The 14,815-nt window shown below is 33.1% G+C and overlaps 1 protein-coding gene across 2 annotated transcripts; it reads right to left on the bottom strand.

The window, feature by feature from the left end:
* Positions 1-12,924: 12,924 nt before the first annotated feature.
* LOC137830915 (jasmonate ZIM-domain protein) lies at positions 12,925-14,147 on the bottom strand. Of its 2 annotated transcripts, none has more exons than XM_068638320.2 (3): positions 14,000-14,147; positions 13,732-13,825; positions 12,925-13,359 (listed from the first exon to the last, which is right to left on the bottom strand). In XM_068638320.2, the coding sequence occupies exons 1-3, from the start codon at positions 14,065-14,067 to the stop codon at positions 13,168-13,170; spliced, it is 354 nt and encodes a 117-aa protein (XP_068494421.1). In that variant the 5' UTR covers positions 14,068-14,147; the 3' UTR covers positions 12,925-13,167. The 2 variants fall into 2 exon arrangements, with proteins under 2 accessions (XP_068494421.1, XP_090159180.1); XM_090303054.1 differs by having other exon boundaries at positions 13,732-13,835; positions 14,000-14,136.
* Between the last annotated feature and the right edge of the window lie 668 nt (positions 14,148-14,815).

Below are 14,815 nucleotides of genomic sequence, written 5' to 3'. Positions count from 1 at the left end.
CACCCTGGAAAAAGAGGGAAAACAAATTTATTTATGCCCTTATATTAATGAGTAAGTTTAATTATATGTCATCAATTATTATTATTTCATGTTTTAAATATTTACTAACTCTTTTCATTGATGATATAGGCATCATTGGCAGTTACTTGTCTTATCAATGGTTGATAAGACTGCTGTGTGGTACGTAAGTACATTATAAACTTAACTTTGTATATGTTACTAATTAACCATCTACGTACGAGGTTTTTTGTATTAACCAGTTCATGGTGTGGATATAACATCCTAAAAGGTCGATCAATTTCAAATAATTTGAACTGGATAAGAATAAAGGTTTGTAATTTTTTTCTTTCTCTATTATCATTTTTTATCAATATACTAACATATTACTTTTTATTGAATTATAGTGTAATAAACAACCAGGAAGCTATGAGTGTGGCTATTACATTATGCAATGGATGATTACCATTATAAGACTAGGTGTTAAAACTGGTTGGAAAGAGGTACTATATATGTTAAATCATTTTTATAATTCTTGAACATATATATATCTGAAAACTAATTTATGTCAACTTTGCAATGCAGTTATTCACAGAAGAAACACCAATGAAAGAGGAAGGCATTTCATATGTTAGAGATTCTTGGTCCACATATTTCATAAATTTTTATAACTCTAGCATAGGTAAACAATAGTGGTTTTATTATATGTAATTTGATTACTTGTAAATGTACATTTTGATGATCTCAATTGATTACTATATTTCTGTATTTGTCTGGCTGGGTTTGATCATTATGCAGGTTATTAATTTATATGGTTTATGCACAATACAAACTGCACTTTAAAAGAAAAATTATTTACAAATGCGGTCATTTACCAAAACCGCATTTGTAAATGTGAATTACCTATTTACAAATGCGGTCATTTACCAAAACCACATTTGTAAATGTGATTTATGAATGCGGTTTTTACCAAGACCGCATTCGTAAATCCTAAACCCATAACCCTCATCCCCTATTCAGAATAATATACAAATGCGGTTATTTTAAATGACCGCATTTGTAAATCTAATTTATAAATGCGGTTCTTTGACCGCATTTGTATATGTCCGATTTACGAATGCGTGCTGATCAAATGCGGTTCTATGACCGCATTTGTAAATGTAAAATACCCGCATTTATTTTACATTTCTGCACTAGTGTAAGGATGGATATCGAACCCACAAGGAACGGTTGAATATTCAAGTAGAAGATTTGTTAAATATAAAATAGAATAATAAAAGTTTGTTGAAATTTATTGTGATGGCAATGATTAAGAAGAAAACAAAGCAAAGAGTTGTTGCTTCAATTGGAAAAATAGGAATTGGGTTTCATCTTTCTCACTTATTTGTATTTTGATTAATCGTGATAATATGGTGTCCTGTGATTCATATTGATGCCCGTATAAAAATCATTTATATCGATTCCTCGCATATAAAATTATTAAGATGCTTCTTAAATATCAATTCCTCGCATATTTATGAAAACAACTTAGAATCAAGATAAGACGTTGATAGCAATTAACATTTCAAGTATCTTCCTAGCACTCAAATATGTTAAGTATTATTGTTTAGATCAAAACCATAAAAATACTTTCCAGACAAATTTAAGATTCTAGGTCAAGAATTAGAAGAAAAACAATAATACCAATAATCAATCAATAACATAATATTATGCTTAGATATCACCTCAATACATAAGAATTTGAGGAGATTACTCTCAATCCCAAATGGTAGAATTAGCCACACATTTTCTAACACCTTATATTCTCCCAATTGAGTTACAAGTCACTCAATGGTCTTTTCCTCTCAATCTTGCACACTAGGGTTGAGCCTCAAGCCCCATATTTAACTTAATTTGATTGGGCTTAAGTGGATTCTTGCTCAAGCTAGATTTACTCGCTTGAGCGAGTAAAACGTCGAATTTGTCCAATGATGCTGGAGCATTCTTGCTTAAGCGAGATGCTCTAATGTTGAGTTGGGCTTTTTGTGCACTTATGCGTTCCGGGGCCTTCCAACTTTCTCTTTTTAGCTTATATTATTATTTTTTTGCCCAGACATCTCCTTTCTCCTCTAGAATCCTGAAATTAACACTAAATTTGGGAATAAAATGTTCTTATTCAAATAAAAATCATAAAATATGTAAAAAGATATAAATTCATAAATTATGGATTATTTTATACTTATTTTAGCAATTAATACTCATAAGTGCATATTTTTTAATATGAAATATTACTGAAATTTGACACTTATCAACTCTCTCCAACTTAGAATCTTGTTTGTCCTCAAGCAAAGTAAATGAATATATTTTAATTTAAATATCAAAACAACTCAATTCACTTAATAACATATCAAATTAGAAACTTATGATGCTTTCAAATTCAAATATAGAAAAATATAGATACAATCAACTTCTAGAATCAAATAAAACAAATAAATGACAATTCATTAAGGAATTCATTCTCATATACTCACAGGTAAGTGTTTCTCTCCATTTTCACCAAATTATAACAAATCATAGTTGTTTTTCATTTCATCTTCAAATCACAAACATATTAGAAGCATGAATCTTGAGGTTTTTTTCAGGGTTGTAATGAGGTTGGACTTCCAATATATATTAATTTTTTCAAATAACAAAATGCACATCTTAAAGAAGAGGAACATACCTACAATTCAATTATAGCACATATGTGTTATCTAATCACCATTTTCTTTTGACTTCACACTTTTTCTCATTTTCTTTCTACTATTCATGATTTTCAAGATGAATTTGTCTTGGAAAAACATTGTTACGTGGTTGCACAGATGGTGGAATCAAAGTGTGGGATCACTTTTGATTTTTGTTTGTAAATTTAGTATAAGGCAAAGTAAAAGTAAAAGGCTTGAAATTGTAATACAAAAATGTATAATGATTTTATAATGTAAATTAGTTATTGGATTCTTACAGGTATGAAATTAAATTCATGGGATGTGTGAGTAAAAAGTGTGTTCTGAACAGGGAAGATGAATAAAATCAAGTTAGATTTTGGGGCCAAATAGGCACATACATTGTCATAGGAAGTGGCACTACACTAAACACCAATCGACGCGTGAACATGGTGAAGATCACAAAGAGAGCACACAGAACTACAAAAACAACTTGATGAGAAAAACGCACGTGGAAGCAACACACACAATCACGAATCAACTGCAGAAAATAAACAACACAGGATTTAACGTGGTTCGGTCGCCAATTTGCAACCTATGTCCACGGGTAACTAATTAGGTTTTCATTCGGTTTGTTACAATTTTATTACAAGCACAAAGATCTCTTAAATAGAGATTATAGAGGGGACACAATAATTAAGCCCACTCATTAAAACATGGTGTCTAGTCAGTCTAGCCCAATTGGTCATGGCTTCACACTCAACAATCTCTCACTTGAAGCCACGGAACAATGTTCACCTGCGCTTCAACTATGTACATGTACTTTTGTAATCTGTCAACGGAACTCAATGTTCCACCTCTAGTTGCCACCAACCTTCTTAATCATCTTCAAGACTTCGTTGAAACTCCCCTGAGTTTCAACACGTTCGCCATGACTGAAACTGCCACTGACCCGTCCTCTATTCCTACCGGCTTCCACTTACACGAACTATCGACTCCTGGAATAGCCTGTGAACAAACATACTCCATACTCAAAGAGAAATTTTCTAGAGACGTTTCAATAGCTGGAATACTGGTTTTCCTAACCCACTGTCGTCTAGGAACCTCATCTGAAGCACAACCCATGCTCCCACTATAAGTACCTCTGACTCGTCTACCTGAACCTTTCCATGCTCGTTCATCCTGAATCTGACCTGTGGCTCTGGGTTTCTCTCTTGTAAATACAACCCTCTTCTGCCCACGAGATTCTGTGAACCGGACTTTATTTATCTTCTGAACTGGGACGGTCACTCCCTCAGACAGTAGTTCGACCATATACAGCGAACCTCTCTTTCTTCCGTGGGCCATGACAAGATTTCCCTTGACGACCTTCCACTGTTGATTTCCGAACTTCACATCATGTCCATGTTCGTCCAACTGCCTAACAGAAATCAAAATTTTTGTTAAGCTTGGAATAACTCTGACATCCTTCAAAGTCTAGAAATCGACTGGCGTCTTCAACACTATGTCACTCATGCCCGTAACATCAAGAGTTTTGTTGTCTGCTAGTCTTACCTTTCCAAAGTCTCTAATAACTAGATTCTGCAATGCTTCATTGCTGCCGTGGGTAACATGAAATGAAGCACCAGAATCCATGACCTAGAAATCCACACTGTTATCCGTGCAACAAACTAAGAGGTCCTCGTCTGCGGAGTCTTCTGCAATGTTGACTTGTTTATCATTTGGGCATTGATTCTTGAAATGCCCCACCTCTTTGCAGTTACAACATGTTACACTTGAGCAATCCTATGTCTTTGACTGACTCTTTCTTCTGATCTTGCTCCTACTACCTCTGATATTTCTCTTGCCTTTGATGAAATTTAGCGATTCACTAGATAATTCCCCATAACTCCTTCTTTCGACGTCCTCACCAAGAACGAGATCACGAATCTTCTCAAAGGTGAATCCATCGGGTTTCACTAAACTGGTAACTGCTGTAACCGTTTCGGATCAACTGTCAGGTAATGACGATATCAGTAGTAAAGCTTGAACTTCATCATCGAACTTAATGCCCACTGACGTAAGTCTGGTTAAGATCGAATTCATTTTATTGTTGTGCTTAGTAACTGAACTAGCAAATCCTCAATTTTCATTTTCCACCAACTAAAATATGTACCATCGAATTTTTCAATTCGGAACTTCCCGTCTTCTGCCATCTCAAACAACTAGTCGAGATCTCGGTACAACTAATTTTAGATCTTGACAATTTTTTTTTTTAAATCAAGAACACAAAAATTGCACCACCCAAAATCACTCACCAACAGACCTGGTCGCTGTCCCCACTACACTGGCGCTCTGCCGCACTGGACCGCAGCTGCCAAGACGCGCACCGTCATTGTTCGCGCTCCGCACCGCACTGACGTGCTCCGCACCACCACCGTCGCTGGTCACCGTCGTCGCACTGCACTACGTGCCGTCTCAGACTAGCACACCTGCAAAACGCACACACAACCCTAACTTTGGGACGTCATTGCCGCCCCTGCGAAACCCTATCTTTGGGACACCGTTGCAGCCGCAATTTTCACGTCTCGTCGATTAATTTTTGTTGATCGGATCTCTAGTGTGTAAATGAACCAAGCTCTGATGCCATTTGATCGAAAAAATGCACGTGGAAGCAACACATACAATCACGAATCAACTGCAGAAAATAAACAACACAGGATTTAGCGTGCTTCGGTCGCCAATATGCAATCTACGTCCACGGATAACTAATTAGGTTTTCATTCTGTTTGTTACAATTTTATTACAAGCACAAAGATCTCTTAAATAGATATTATAGATTAGACACAATAATTAAACCCACTTACTAAAACATGGTGTCTAGTCAGCCTAACTCAATTGGTGCTGACTTCACACTCAACACCACTTTCAAATTCAACAAACACAAAAATAGCAAGAAACAAAATAGAGAAAAATACTTCTACTATGAAAGAAAAAGAACAGGAAGTGAATTTGCACTTGCACTTGGCGAAAAGAAAACCATTTTTTGTGATAGAGTAGTGGTATATTGTAGCTTTAAAAACACTAGAAAAGAGTTTTTTTGAAAAAAATTTACGCTATCATTCTTAAAATTGTTGTATCATTCTTAAAAGTGCTCTATGTCATAAAATAAAAAGACATACAAAAAGTATAAGAAAACAATTTTTTTAAAATTACACTATCATTCCTAAAACTACTCTAAGTCATAAAAACTGCTCCACATTTAACAAAAATACTAAAAACTCAAAATAATTTAATAAAATAAATATTAATATAAAAATAAAATAGAAACAAAATATGTACACCCGAGAGTTTTTTCTTTATAAGTATAGATTATCAGTAATAAAATAATAATATTAAATTAATATTATTATTGTAATTATTATTAATATTTTTATTATTATTATAATTATTACCAATATTATTATTAATAACATAATAAGAATAATAAAAATTAAAATATGATCACTAGATTACTTTGATATAGTGGTGGTTACATCCTCGTCTACTCAATGATCCTAGATTGAAGTTCCATTTGCACCAAAATGCTAATGTTATGTTTAATAGCTTTAATATTATGTAATAGTATATTGTAATAATAATTATGAATAATAATATTAAGTTTTTATTAATAAACAATAGTTTTAAAATATTAATAATAATAATAATACTTAATAATTACTGACGAATAATTATATCGATAATTTCGTTAGTAATATTGTTATCGAAATTTTGTCAGTCGATAATGTGTGATTACCAATAAAAAATTTATCTTATGTACGAATTGGTCGTAGATAATATGTTTTTCTAGTGGAAATATATTTATTTTATTCTTTTTCAATTATATTTTTTAATTAATGTCTTAAAAAAATTAATTATTATTTCAAGAAAATAAACATAAATAATTAAGAGAAAAAAAATTAAGAATAAAACTCTTGACATGACAATTTTTTTATTGGAATGTTAATTAAAATAATAATAGAAATACACTCAATGACGTTAGCACCGCTTGATATGGTTGAAACTTCTTCAATTACATTTAATAAGTAAGACTAAGACTATACTTGTAAAAGAAATTAAAGAAAGACAATCACAATTGATAAATAAATACGATCATATATATATAGAGAGAGGTGTTAAACGTACCATAATTTGTAAAAATATAAAACATGTAGAATAAATGTTATGAAATAAAAAAGAATAGTAGAACTATGATCTAGCTTATAAAAGAATACTAATTTAGTAATACAATTATTATAATAAATTTTAATTGAAATATGATATATCAACACCTATTCAGGTAGTAACATAGAGGAATAGAAAATGAAATTACACAGTTCTATCATCTCATGATATTATACTCTTAGGTTTTTGCTTGTAAACGAAGTATTAGGAAAAGTTTCATTAGACTCACGGTGAGCATCAAATGTTCTAGCAAAGAGATATGATGACCTTGTTTGCTAGAATATTGAATGTGTTATCCTTTTTCTAATTTTATCAGTCCTATCAATAGTCAAGTACCTTTTTAGCCTTATAATTCTTTCGCAAAAGGCAAAAATTAAGTTTTACATCCCTAGTTCATATTATCGTTTATTTTCTTAATTAATAATTATTTGACCCCAATTACTCATATTAGGATTTATTATATTATTCAACTAAATTCTTCTAGATTATGTATTTATTCTAGATTGATTGTGATAAAATTTATCTATATTATGCGAGACTAATATTTTTCAACTTATTTATTGGTAACAATATCTTAATTTTTATAACTAATCTTGAGCAATAAGACTTGTCTAAAGGTAGGTTAGAATCCTACCTACCACTACAATAATCAATAGGAAACCCAATTTAAAGTGATTAGAACTGATAATGAATTGGAGTTTGTATCAGAGCATTTTAATGAGTTTTACATAAAGGAAGGTATAAGAAGACATAAGACAATCACTGGTAAATTTTAACAAAAGGGTATTGTTGAAAGGAAGAACATAACCATTTTGGTGTATGCTACTAGGAGCTGGTTTGTCTAAGTCCTTCTTAACGAAGCTGTGAACATTGCAATTTATTTTATAAAAAAGAGTCCATCATTTGCTTTAAATTTTAAGGCTCCCATGGAGGAATGGAGTAGAAAACCAACATATTATGATCATTTAAGGGTGTTAAGTGTCTTGGCATTTGCATCTGTCAAGAAGGATAAATTGGAAGCACGAGCAGAGGTGTGTATTTTCATTGAATAGATAAAAGAGTGAAATGTACAAATTGTGGAGGTCGAAAAAGCTAGATGTTTTATTAGTAGGGGCACCATATCCAATGAGACTTGAATGAATATGATGTGTAAATATTTAAAGAAAAATAAGGAGAAAACTCACATTGAGGTGGAGTGTTGAATCAGATAGTCCCAAACAATGAGAATCAATATTCTACTTCTTACTCAAGAAGGTATAACTATAAACTTATACGTGATAGGAAGATGAGGACAATCAAACCTACACAGAGATTTAGATATGTTGATGTCATCTGTTACACTTTGACTATATCTAAAGAGACAAAATGTTATGAGTTTAGAAGCTTCAGATAAGTAGTAAGAGACGTAGAAAATAAACAATTAACTTTAAATGATGTGTATATGATGAAGAGCACAAAATAATTTTTACCACCTCTAGACATGGTTTGTTTTAAATCGGCAACGTCGGTATGAATTAAATCAAGAAGTTTAGTTTGACTTTCTACAGAGTGACATGTTTTCTTCGTTATTTTAGATTTTACGCATACATCACATTTACTATTTTGTTTGTCATACATGTTGATTAATCCTAGTCGTTGCAATTTCATAACATACGAGTAATTCACATGTCCTAATCTAGCATGCCATATATCATACGAATCAATAATATAAGCAGAAGATTCAAATTCATTCATAACTTCATAAATGTTCAATACAAAAAGACCTTGATCACAATATCCCTTCCCCATAAAAACATTGTTTTTTGTCATAAGAATCTTATCAGATTCAAATGACACTTTAACCCCAACTTTGCTTAGCAATGCCACAGAGATCAAATTAACTCTAATTGATGGCACATGTAGCACATCACTCAAAGCCAGAGTTTTACCAAATGTGAGCTTCAAAAGAACCTTTCATTTTCCTAGGACATGAGTTGTCTTGGAGTCATCGAGATAAACTTGTTCTTCTCCATCCCTACACTTGTGTAGGAGGTGATGACTTTTTACGGCAAGTTCACCGCGTTTGTCAGAAGTAATAATTGTCCCTAAGAACGGATATCGGTCTCACAAGGAACAGTAAATTATCAAGTACAATATTCGCTAAATATAACAATATAACAATAAAAAGAGTTTAGAAGTGATTGTGTTGGCATTGATCCAATAAGAAAACAAACAAAGAATTAGTTGCTTCAATTGGAAAAATAGGGATTAGGTTTCATCTCTTCCACTCTCATGTATTTTTATTAGCATGTTAATATTGAGTTCTTTGATTGAAATTGATGCCCGTAGAAAATTCATTTATATTGATCTCTCGCATATAAAATCCTTAAGAATGTTTCCTAAATATCGATCCCTCGCATATTTATAAAAACAACTTAGAATCACACTCAGACGTTAATGGCAATTAACATTTCAAGTTTATCCCTAGCATTCAAATATGCTAAGTATTGATGTTTAGGTCCAAACCCTAAAAATACCTCTCGGTCAGATTTAAGATTCTCAATTTGTCACGGAAAGTTAAAAGTAAAACAACAATATCAATAATCAATCAAGAACGTAATATTAATATATAAGATATCACCTCAATACATAAGAGTTTGAGAAAATTACTCTTAATCCCAAAGGGTAGAATTAGCTACGCATACTTCTAGCACCTTCCATTCTTCCAATTGGTTACAATTCACTCTATGGTGTTTTCCTCTCAATCTGGCACACTAGGGTTGAGCTTCTAGCCCTCTATTTATCCTAGTTTTCTAGGGTTAGGTTGCTTCGTGTGTCGTGCTAATGGGCTAAATGATAAAACATAAAAAATGCCCAATCTTTCTTTGCATCTTTTTCCATTCTGGAACCTTCCGGCTTTATCTTTTTAGCTCAAATTATTCTCCTTTATTCCAAATCTTCAATCTTCCCTAGAAATCTGCAATTAACACCAAATTTGGGAATAAAATGTTCTTATTCAAATAAAGCTCATAAAAATGTAAAAAGGTATAAATTCATAAATTAGGGATTATTTTATATGTAAATTAGCAATAAATTCTCATAAGTGCCTATATTTTAATATGAAATATTACTGAAATTAGGTACTTATCAGGAGGTAAACACATTTTTGTTTGCACAAATGTGTGTGGTAGTCCAGAGTCTACCACTCATTTGCTCACATTTGTCACAAGATTTACTTGTGAAATGACTGCCACAATTGTATCTTCCCCTTCGGCTAGATTTTCCTTAGGAGGATAGTCGTTTTTGGCCCTATGTCTGCACTGAGGTGCATGATGACCTGCCTTTCCACAGACAAAGTAATTACCCATTTTTTTTTATTGAAAGTGAGGTTAGTTCCATTGGGACGAGAGAGTTTATTATTATATTTCTTTTTGTGATTAGATTTTTTCTCGTACCTTTTTGGAGCTGGTTTGCCTTCTACCATGTTTGCTTTGACAGACAAAGTTTTGGCCTTTGCAGCATCACACTCCTTCATGTTTGTGTCTTCAATGATGATGTGGGTGATCAGATCTAATAGTGACATTTGTTTGTGCTTGTGCTTCAACAAGGTTGTGCAAGATTGTGGAAGCTTTTCGATCAAGAGTTCGGACATGAATTCATCAGGCAAGGCTATGCTTTCAGCTTTGATATCTTCAAGTAGCTTGTGGTATTCATTTATCTGGATTTTGATGTCTTTTCCTTCGATCATCTCCCAGCGGTAGTAGTTTTCGATCACGAACCTTTGTTTGACGACGTCTTTGGCAGTATATTTGAGGATAAGGGAATCCCAAATATCTTTTGCTTCTTAAGCATAGACATCGAATAGATCATTAGATAACGCATTGAGTAGGGTGTGACGACATACCTTATTTGCATGAATCCAATCATCAACTTGTTTTACATTCGTTCTTGAGTCTGGTTTAGAAGTCGTAAGTGCAAAAGCGACTTCGTACATGTCCAAAAGGGTGGACATGCATTCTTGTCAGCGTCGAAAATTCTGACCGGTGAAGACTTCAATTTTCGAGACATCCGGAAATGGTTTCGCAAAGATCGGTTGTGTTGCGAAAATCACATTTGACGTTTTCGGGGTAGAGTTGTTGTTTTTGTCTGTCTTGTCACTCATCAGTCCTTACGATTGTAGTAAATGATGCTTCAAAACACGAAAAAAATTGATTTCCCAAGACGTGAGTAATCACTGTCCGTAAGGACTTATCCGCGGTGTATTGCGTAAGTCCCCCGGGATACAACAGGAACTTCCCAGAAATTTCCGAGGATCAGAACTAGCAAGTTACTCTTAAAAGAGTAAATGCCCAATAGAACCCAGAAATATAATTATAATAAAAGAAATGAATAAAGAGTGAAGGGGAAGAGAGAAAGTGAGGAAGAAAGGAAGCGTAAAGTTATGTGTGAAAGTGAGAACGAAACCCCTCTTTATATAGGGAGAGGAATCGAAGATATTTTGCATCTCCACACAATTCACTTTGTTGTTGCAATTTCAAAACTGAATTTGATATTTCTTTGGCAATGTTCTCCATATTTCCGTAAGACTAGGACCAAGCAACGTGAGTTTACAAACTGCTTTTCTGTTTTTTGCAATATTTGCTTACGATTTTACAACATTAGGTGTCTTGGCATTTGCATTTGTCAAGAAGGATAAATTGGAAGCACGGGCAGAGATGTGTATTTTCATTGAATAAATGAAAGAGTGAAAATGGTACAAATTGTGGAGGTCGAAAAAACTAGATGTTTTATTAGCGAGGACACCATATCCAATGAGACTTGAATGAATATTATGTGTAAAAATTTAAAGATAAGGAGAAAACTCACATTGAGATGGAGCGTTAAATCAGATAGTCCCAAACAATGAGAATCAACATTCTACTTCTTACTCAAGAATGTATAACTATAAACTTATACGTGATAGGAAGATATGGACAATCAAACCTACATAGATATATAGATATATAGATATATAGATATATAGATATAATAGATATTTGGATATGTTGATGTATAGATATTTGGATATGTTGATGTCATCTATTACACTTTCACTGCTTCTAAAGGGACAAAATGTTTCTGAACCTAGAAGCTTCAAATAAGTAGTAAGAGACGTAGAAAGTAAACAATTAACTTTAATTGATGTGTATACGATGAAGAGCACAAAAGACCATTTCTACGTGTGTCGAGTGAAGACCATCCAAAGGATTAATATTGCAGTATTTTTTATGACTATATTAATAGTTTCACAATTATTATTATCCGTTTACTTGATATATTAGTACTTGCATTCTCAAGCTCTAAATCTCTATGGTTGGCGTGCGAAAAAACTCCCCAACACCTAATCGGTTGCATTCAATATTTTAATTTTTTTTATTTGAGAATTTGAAACAAATTGTGACGCAGACATTTTTCATGAACGTCTTTCGTTAGGGAGGATCTCATGGTTTCAATTTTTAGGCCTCAAATGAACGCCTGAACTATATAATTTTCATCAAACAATGGAATATTTTCTTTTTTAGATCATAATGGGTTTCTGTGTGTTAAGAATAGAATTCATATATAGTCCATGTAAGTTGATTCAACGGTGTTGTGGTATTAGTGACCATATTAGTCGCATTATTGTTCTATTGTTGAGTAGACATTTAATATTGTCAAATAGAGAGATTATTAATTTTTTCATATTCGTGCACAGATTCTAAAACTCCTCCCACATGCCTTTTGTCTTCACTTTTTCCCATTTTCTTCTCTTGGGTTAATGCAGTGCCACCCATCCACATTTTTTTGCTCGTTTATGCAATTTTTTTCAGCCAATAATTGCTTCCCTTCTCATTTACTACATGTGTTGACCACATTGATGGAATACCATTTAGATTAAGAAAAAAGATTGTTGAAATTGTTAACGCATTTCATAGATTTAAATCATTAATTAAAACTAAACATCTTTTTCATAAGAGTACACTCATTTGGTTCAACATAAAGTAGCATCATTAACATTCAAACTTTGGCATCACCAAACACTCCCTTAAAAGACTGCAACGGTCCTTTTCATTTATTATTAGACAGTGGAAAAGTTGTATTGAGATGTTGGTCTCTCAAAGGATACAAATGGAGGAAAGATATTTTTGGTTCCCATCAGTTTTAATTTACTTTACACCTTCTTACACCCATGAATATTATTATTGTTTTGATTTTGATTTTGATTTTGAGTGGGTGTAACTAAAATGAATCATAAAAAAAAATGATGTGAAAAAATGGTTTGGTGGTGCTAATGGGGGTGTGACTTTTGGGACCTTTTCTTTCTCTTGTGAAGGAAATTCCTTAGGGAAGTCTTGATTGAAAAGCCTTGGGGGGCATGCATTAGCAACGGTTGTGACTGCATCGATAGAGACGTCACAGAACCTCCTCCTCTGCTGCTACCATCCATCTCTTGACTTGCCAACCATATTATCACCCTTGCCTGCACATAATTACCCAAATTCAATCCCAATAAACTTTTTTTTCATAACTGTTTTTTAAAATAAAATAATATTTTTTTTTCAAGTGTCAAAAGTGAATGCAACTGTGTTTATCAAGATATTCTCTCTTCAAATCAAAACACCAACATTACATGCTTTTTCTCTCTTCATCTTTCTCACAAAATTGTTACACACCTTTCACTTTTATTACTCTTCAAATTGACAATCCTATACCAAGAAATGTCTTAATTAAATTTTTAATCTTAGAGAGAAATAAAAGAACACATTTAAGAGGTAGTAAAGAAAGTTTAAAATGCAGTTAAGTGGTGTGTTGATATTTAGAATTTGTGAAAGAAAAAAGGATGAAAGTTGACCTGAAGTTCTGTGACATCAAGCATGTGGCGAGCAGCAGCAGCATGTGGAATGGCCACAACTTTTTTGTTCATGTTCATGTTCATGAGCTCATTCCTACAAGGTTCTTACAGGCAAAAGGGAAAAAGCTAACGACAAGTGGAAGAAGGAAAGTCCGTTTGTTTGGTGAGAAAAAGATAAGCAGAAAGAAAGATGGTATATAGTTTTGTCCATAACTGAGAAGAGAAGAGAAGAGTTATGAGAAGAGAAGAGAAAACAGTGGTTGCTTACATTGAATGATGAGATGATGAAGCGGAGGAAGGGCGAAAATGAAGATCCAGATAGCAGTTTCTCTTCATGGGAGGAAGAATGAATGAATGAATGAAATGAATATATAGGAGATTGATATGGGAAGAGAAAGAAGAAGATATGAACTTGGTTATTGGTGCATGGGACAATTAGAGGTTATAAAGAGGGGGGAAAGAAATGAATGAATGAATGAATGAAAGGACACGTGGGAAATGAGTTACACGTGCTAAAAAACATGATGGCCTAGGTATAATAGGGTTGCATTGTAGCACTAAATGGTTACGTAGGTGGGTGTTGAAAAGCAATTAATGTGACGGTAACTGGTTCTGTATTTTCACGTGGCTTCTATTTGATGGCAGCTACCTTTGCTTGCCCCTTTCAAGACCAAGTTTCCCAAATTGGAAAACTTGCTTTCCTTCCGTAACCACACCTACTGCATTCTGTCTTCTTTCTGTTTCCTCTTCTTTCACGTGATCCAATTCCATCTAATTCTAATTCTAATTCTTCGGATAATCATGCTCGGTCCCCATAAATCAAACACTAATTTTCCCACTCTCTCTCTCAGATACTTAATACTATGAGCTTATCTTCAACTCCCCATATACCTTTTCTGCTCCCCTGCTTTTTATAATTCCACATATTTTTTCTTCTCAACTATCCAAATATTACTTTTCTCCTTATTATTAACTACTAAGCCTCTATTTTTTCGATAAATAAATTAAATCATCAACTTTTAAAATTTTAGTATTTCAAATTTATCAACAATTCAAAGAAGATAAAAAAGAAGGAGAGAAAAAA

Source organism: Phaseolus vulgaris, chromosome 6 (genome assembly GCF_051622355.1).
Source record: "Phaseolus vulgaris cultivar YP4 chromosome 6, ASM5162235v1, whole genome shotgun sequence".
NCBI classification, from domain to species: domain Eukaryota; kingdom Viridiplantae; phylum Streptophyta; class Magnoliopsida; order Fabales; family Fabaceae; genus Phaseolus; species Phaseolus vulgaris.
The sequence above is the reverse complement of the archived record's forward strand: the minus strand, read 5'-3'. Positions and strand labels throughout refer to the sequence as shown.